Consider the following 7,201-nt stretch of genomic DNA (forward strand, 5'->3'; position numbering starts at 1 on the left):
TAGAGAGAATGCAGCTTTAACACATGAAGCTTTGACTTCACTCGGTATGACCTCACGGATTCATCTGGTCATTCGCTACCTTAGACAGCCAACACTGTATGTGCACGTGGACCAGCGTACCTTCAGCTGGAGCACCATCTCCATCCGATATCGACACAGAGGACTGATGTCATTCAGGATCAGCGCTGTGATGATGTCGATGCCGTTGGACTCGTGGGTCACGATGCACGTCTGCAACACACACACAAAGAGATTGAGCGTCCATGTTCATGGTGAGTCTCCCTGCCTCTATAATGATGAACCGGTCTACCTGGTTCTCCTGGCAGGGGCCCTGGCAGTACTCGGTGAGGGTCTCCAGGGTCTGAGTGATCAGGTGGACGTTTGATTCGTTGATGTAGAGGCCCAGCAGGCCCAGGCCTCCGGTGGTGCTTCCACACATGATGTCCAGGAACTGAAGAGTCTCACACACCAGGTTGTAGTTGGCCTTATTGTTCTGGCAACGCAGGAAGTTCTAGAAACACGCAAAGTCAAAAAGGCTGCGTGTTATTCTTCTGATTGACTGACTTTATCGGCTCAGCTTCTATTTGTGTTTTACAGCTTCATTTATGGACCAAATTCATCTACAATCCAACTGAATTATGGGGAGATATTTCTTGTTCTTGTCGTTTTTACATTTCTTCAGTTTGTGTGTCAAAACGTTTCCAGTCTTTCCTTGTCTCTATGCTAAGCTAAGCTAACCATGTCCTGACTTCAGCCCCGTACTGAACACACATGAGACCGGTATCCGTCTGAACGCCGATCTCTCGTTAACCCCGGCTCAGTGATGGTTATTTGTTCACCTGTAGGTCGTGGTTGTGGTTCTCACAGAGCAGCTGGAGGAACCTCAGGATCGGCTTCATGATGGTCACAGCTGGTCCCATCTCCATCTCCACCTCCCTCTCCTCTGCTACTGGCTGGACTGGTATGGCGGAGGCGCCCGTCACCGGGGCGATGGACTGGCCCTGGACCAACAACGGATGACTTCCTGTCCCAGGAAGCACTAACGCTGCAGAGCCACCTGTTCAAAGTGTGCATCACTCTCAGCTGGTTCTAACCTCTGATCTCTGTCTAGGAACTCATGAACTCAGATTAGATTCAATAAACAGATTCAAATATCTAAAAGAATCCTACATTTAGTTTCTCAGGCTTTTCAAAATAAAACATTTCACGAGGCAAAAGAAATGCAAATAGACAACAACACACCTGAGCTGAGAACGTACTGTTCCAAATACAATACATTATTATTATTATAAACAATATCAGGGTTGCTGTTAGGAAAAATAAGTATTTAAATTATTCCAGAATAAGAGAAAAAGGAGAATGATGAAATAATAAAAGATGTCATAATATTTCATAAAATTGTTAATTAAAAGTTGACATATTGCAACAAATATTTTTTGAAATATATTAATATATAATATATTTCCTCAAAATATTACAACTTTTCTTCTCAAAATAGAGAAATCTTTTATTTTAACAGCAATTCTTGACTTGTTAAAATGCAGTTACAAATAATATATCACTCTTTAACAGTGAGGTTAACAAGTGCTTTAACACATGTCGTTAACAGTGAAACTCTCAGAATCACAGGAGACAACAGAACGACTATCAACGAAAGAAAAAGCCAACAAGCCGACAATGAAACTAAAAGCAGTCTCACTGGTCTCCAGGTCCTTCTCGTTGGCCTTGTGCGTCATCTCTCCAACATTAACAGAGACGGTAGCTTTGATATCCGTCTGAGCTTCCTTCATCCGGTCATGAAGAACCTTGAAGAACTTCTCTGACTTGTTGTCTCCCATCATCAGTTTGTAGAAGGAGTTCTGCAGGAGAACGTTTAAACACCGGGTTCATCGCAGAGCTTCAGCTTCTATCTGAGAGTTCATGTTCAACGCTTCTTGTTTTTACGGGTTCCCTGTGGTTGTGACCCACCTGTATCTCGGTGTTTCCTCCCTCCAGCAGACAGATGGCCAGCTGGATGCACTCCTGGAAGATCTTGTCATTCTTGGAGCTCATGACCAGATCGGTGAACAGTTTGGTTCCTCCTTCTCTGTCCAGACGACACTGAACTGCAGCCACCGCCGCCCAGTCCCGCTCCTGCTCCACGCCTGATCACAAATAATAAATCAAATATGTTTTAAGCTGAAGATATGAAGGCGAGACGCGACAAGCTATTACATAGTTCTCATCATTTTGTTCTATTTCTCTTCCATAACTCGTCTTCTTTCAGACTCGTGGAAAGAAAACATTCATTTCACTACTTTGTCTCTTTACGTCTGTAGATTTCTCCTTAATTCACCAAAAGTTACCGTTTACATAATGCCTCATTTGCATATTTACATATCACAACGTATTTACTGTCTTAGGAGAAACACAGATCCTGTTATTAACTTCTGAATCAATCAGAAAGCATCTTGGTTTGGCTGAGAGCTCGACTGCTCAAACGCTTTAGTCCAGTTATGAGAGATGAAATAATATTGTTCCTCAGTCTGTCAGACGGTTGAATCACTGTTAGTTCTCCTCCGTGTTCCTCTGCATGTAAAGTAGTCCTAACGTCTTGTATGAAACATGTTGGTGGCATTAGTCGGTAGGTTATTGACATTATTTGAGTGAAGAAAACAGACGACCTGCTGAAGCTCACCATCTGATCAGAGGATCTTCAGCTTCAGAGCTCATTAAAGCACCAAAGTTTAACCTCAAACAGACAGAAATACAGAAGAAGGTTCCACCTGTGAGCAGACCTGTGCTTCCTCTTCCTGTCTGGGATGACTTCTTCTTCTTCTGTTGCTATTATTGCAGGCTGTAACCTGTTTATTATAAGGTGCATACTGCCACCTTCTGTACCGGGACATGTGGTCTGACATATTGTCCCCGGAGTTCTTCACAGTACATCGTCGGGGATAACACGTTATAATAACCATCATTTATAAATGGTCAATTGATAGTTAATTGATCTTTAGTTAATACTTCTTTAATTATTAACACACAATGAAGTGATAATGAATTAAACAATAATGTTTACATTGTATTTCATTTAGTTAGTACTTTGTTAGATGGTTCATTAATACTGCATCTACAGACATTTAGACAGATATTACTGCGTTACATTGTTAATAACTACGTTATAAAGCATCTATCAACATGAATAAGATACTTTGTTATTGGCTTATCATTTGTTTCTGGTCCATCTAGCTATGAAATGTTTATAGATGTTTTACCAATGATAAGATAATCATTAACAAATACTTTATATATTATATAAACTGTTGTGTGCAACAATAAGCTATTAATAACTACTTTACTAATGTGATCAGAATGTACTTGTTATTATCAGCTATGATACAATATATCATTTATAAAGTCATTATTTTAAATTACAAAATCTAATAATAATAATTCTGAAATATCGATTATCATCTCAATGTTTGTTAAGAGTAAAACAATGAAGATGAGTTAACTCTGAATCTATTAGTGATGCTTTCATGAAGTCTTGTTCCTTCTTCTCTCTAACTTCACATTCAGAGCATCTGATACATTCTTTCACAGCATGTTGGATTTAATCCCGCCTGGTCAACCTGTAGTCTAGTTGGAACTTGACTCCACGCTGTGACGCTACCGATGACAGAAGGTGTGAGTGAGAGCAGCGTACCTGAAGCTCCCAGGTCAGCCAGCTCGTTCTTCAGGTTGTTCTTCTTGTTTGGAAACAAGTAGTTCTGCAGTAAAACCTTCCGCAGTGAAATTCCCTGAAACGACACGACAGCAGGTCACTTCACCCTCCATCGTGTCACAGTTGACAGCCATCATTCCATGTTTAGAAGCTCCTATATGATCTTACATTACATCTTACATGATTATGGTTATGAATTATTATAACCTTTTTGTTTAATAAAAAATGAGACAATTGGGCAAACTCCCTTTTCATATGACTAGAGATTTACTACATCTACACATGGTGTCTCTGAGCAGGATGGTACTTGTAGTTCTCTTCTTTAGAATAGTTAGTAGGTTAGTAGGTTAGTTGACCTTTTCATCAAAGTCCAGAGTCCTGATCAGCATCTCCTGAAGAGTTCTCAGAACTTTGATACACAACTTCTCCTCCGCACTCATCAACGCTTTGGTGTGCTGGATCAGCCTACAAACACAAACAGATTTTCCCATCATCCCTCTGTCCATGTCCGTGTCCGTGTGTCAGTGCTGCAGTAGACTTTGGACTCTGAGAACCTGGACCTACTTGGAGATGAATCCTCCAGACTCGCAGCGTTGTCGGGCATCGGTTCCCTCCAGGAACAGCAGCTCCGGCTGGTGGAGGACGTCCACCAACACCGACAGCTCAGCGTTCACCAGCGGCTTCAGACGCTCCTCCAGAGTGTTGATGATGTCCTGAGGAACACACACACACACACACACACACAAACACAAACACACACACACACACACACACACACAATAATGTTCACGGTAACTCAACATAATGGAACCAGAGGTCGGAAACTGACAAGACCTCAGATTCCTGGCATATTTGGGCAAACTTTGATTTGTTGAATATATAAATATTATTATTATTATTATTGACAATAAGTTTTTACAAGATATGAAATATAATAACAATATCAATACATTACAAACATATAAATAAATAAATAGCATATTAATGCTAAACCTTTAACAGCTCTAAACAGCTCATTTTGAAGTTGTTTCTATGATAAAGTCTTTAATCAGATTTCTTTTAAATTTGTATTCATTTCTTTATAATTTTGTTCTGTAATCTGTTTGATGTGATTTGTCTTTAAAAAGAGATTGTTAACCTCAATGAGGACTCCCTGGTTGAATATATTAAATAAAACAATAAAATGGGCATATTTGCATATTTTCTTCTTGACTCATTCTATACTTCTTATCCATCATATTCAGGCTGGAACATTCCGGCCCACAGCTTCTATCAGTTCTGTACCTGTGGGAAGTTTCCCGGGCTAGTCTTCATACTTGTACTTTCTGAGTTGAGTCTTGTGTACCTGCAGTTTCTCGATGATGTTCTTGTAGTCCCACGGGTTGCTGGGAGCGATGGGTCTGGTGGAGCGGGAGGAGGATTTGTAGTTGGGGTTGGAGCGGGACAGAGAGTTGAGAGCAGAACTGGACAACATGGTGCTGATCTGAGCCTCCAGGTCCAGAGGAAGAGAGATGGACCGACTCTTAGCTGAAGGAGGACAATAACAAAACTCCAGGTCATTGTAACAGAGAGAAGAATCTCTTTCTATGAGCTAGAAAGAGAAATAATCAATCGATGTGGGAGGAAGAAGTATTCAGAACTTCTACTTAAGTAAAAGTAGAAATACTTAAACACTCAAGTTAGGCACCTCAGGTTTGTGCTTATGTAAGTTACTTGGAGCCAGAACAGTGTGTTACCGGTCATAGCGAGGGTCTTGATGCAGGTCTCCACTTGTCCTCGATGCTGCTGCTGCAGCCAGGGACAGTCCAACAGTCGGACAGACGACTGAAGCAGATGAGTCATGATGGTGTGATGAGTCTGACAGAAAGAGAGAGAAATGGAAATCTAAACCAACCACACTTATTTACCAGTAAACAAAAGTCTTGCAGCTTTTAAGGGTTTGAGCACAACTGACTGCCACAGATTTGGTGTCTCTACTTTACTCCCAAAGTGACATTTCTATTTAACAAGTCCCAATGAAGCAGCTCCGATTTAACAGTGATGGAATAGGATTTCTTCTATATACGATATACTGTAGGGGACTAAAGGACCGAATTCACGGGTGCCCTTTAAGAGAAGGGGCGTAACGCTGGTGACAAGAGGGGTTAAGGGTAGCAGGAGGTAAGTGTGAGTGATGTGTTTTGGATGGAAATAAACGGCCACAAAGTGTGCAGCCAAAAGGAATACTCACCTACTCGTTTGTTTCCACGCTCCTACAATATACCATATTTACTTCTTCTGCATGTTTGGGTAAAAGTGAATTAAATATTTTCCTAAAAATAGGTTGAACTCAACTTTATTAAAGACGAGGTAGTAAAGATTGTTCATAGTAAAGTTGGTACATCAATGATACAGCAAATTATGCAGCATTTATGGAAAGTACCAATGTCATTTATATTTATTCTTGCTACATTCATATACAAATGTATGAATGCTGGAAATAATATTAATTTTTTAGTTTGAAGAACCTGAAACCCAACCTCTGCTCTGGCTTGAAGATGACCACCTGATGTTATTGTGACATTTGAATGGTGTTTTGTCACCAAAGTGCATCGAGGTCCTCACCTGCAGAGACGTGCTGTTTTCAGAGAAAGGGGAGCTGAAGAAGGCGATGATGGTGTCAAAGACCACGTTGATGATGTATTTCTCCAGGATGGGATCAGAGAGACGTTTCTCTCGTTTATTACAAACCTGCAAAGGAAACACAAGAAATCAGAGAAACATATTAACAGCTGTGTGTAGACCAACAGCACTGGTGAATTCAGGGTTGCCACATATTCCAAAACAACAGCAAACATGGACTCTCCAGGCCTCCTCCAGTGGAGAAAACGTGATGAAGGGCCCTCTACGATGCCCTTCCAGTGGAGAAAACATGATGAAGGGCCCTCTATGATGCCCTTCCAGTGGAGAAAACATGATGAAGGGCCCTCTACGATGCCCTTCCAGTGGAGAAAACGTGATGAAGGGCCCTCTATGATGCCCTTCCAGTGGAGAAAACATGATGAAGGGCCCTCTACGATGCCCTTCCAGTGGAGTACTTTCTGCATGCTGGTGCCCTTCTTATATTTTTGCCCCTGCCCCTCACTTAGCCTTAGCCCACCACTGGCCAGTAATAACTGATTCAAATGTGAGAAGTAACAGTATTACTGTATTTACTGAGTACTTTGTACTTGACAACATTTCCGTGGTTGCATTAATAATAGTCACCAGTACAGTGCTGTTACCCTGGCCATGTCCACTGTGAAGTCCTCAAACAGCTTCCAGATGTGATTCGATGTGTAGATTTCCTTCATCTCCACCTCTGTGTCCACGTAGCAGTGATTCACAAAGTTCACATAGGCCACCTTCACCTGGAGACAGAGAAACAGACAGGTAGAGAGACAGACAGGTAGAGAGACAGACAGACAGGTATAGAGACAGACAGGTAGAGAGAGTGATAGGTAGAGAGACAAACAGGTA

The 7,201-nt window shown here is 41.4% G+C and overlaps 1 protein-coding gene across 3 annotated transcripts in view; it reads right to left on the reverse strand.

Annotated features, from left to right (window-relative positions):
- Positions 1–8: 8 nt before the first annotated feature.
- LOC116376802 (inositol 1,4,5-trisphosphate receptor type 3-like) overlaps positions 9–7,201 on the reverse strand; it is a 25,231-nt gene continuing 18,038 nt past the window's right edge. For 2 of the 3 annotated variants that reach the window (XM_031838284.1, XM_031838285.1), the window contains exons 25-36: positions 6,967–7,092; positions 6,308–6,433; positions 5,440–5,560; positions 5,049–5,230; positions 4,268–4,416; positions 4,060–4,168; positions 3,686–3,779; positions 1,969–2,144; positions 1,700–1,859; positions 840–1,057; positions 311–511; positions 10–231 (exon numbers count right to left, since the gene is read on the reverse strand). In XM_031838284.1, the coding sequence (XP_031694144.1) occupies positions 76–231; positions 311–511; positions 840–1,057; positions 1,700–1,859; positions 1,969–2,144; positions 3,686–3,779; positions 4,060–4,168; positions 4,268–4,416; positions 5,049–5,230; positions 5,440–5,560; positions 6,308–6,433; positions 6,967–7,092 (1,818 nt within the window). In that variant the 3' untranslated portion in view covers positions 10–75. Of the gene's footprint in view, positions 232–310; positions 512–839; positions 1,058–1,699; positions 1,860–1,968; positions 2,145–3,685; positions 3,780–4,059; positions 4,169–4,267; positions 4,417–5,048; positions 5,231–5,439; positions 5,561–6,307; positions 6,434–6,966; positions 7,093–7,201 lie in introns of all 3 variants that reach the window. The other variant, XM_031838283.1, reaches the window with a different exon arrangement.

The sequence above is a fragment of the Anarrhichthys ocellatus genome, unplaced genomic scaffold (assembly GCF_004355925.1).
Source record: "Anarrhichthys ocellatus isolate YVR2014 unplaced genomic scaffold, GSC_Weel_1.0 scaffold617, whole genome shotgun sequence".
Lineage (NCBI taxonomy): Eukaryota > Metazoa > Chordata > Actinopteri > Perciformes > Anarhichadidae > Anarrhichthys > Anarrhichthys ocellatus.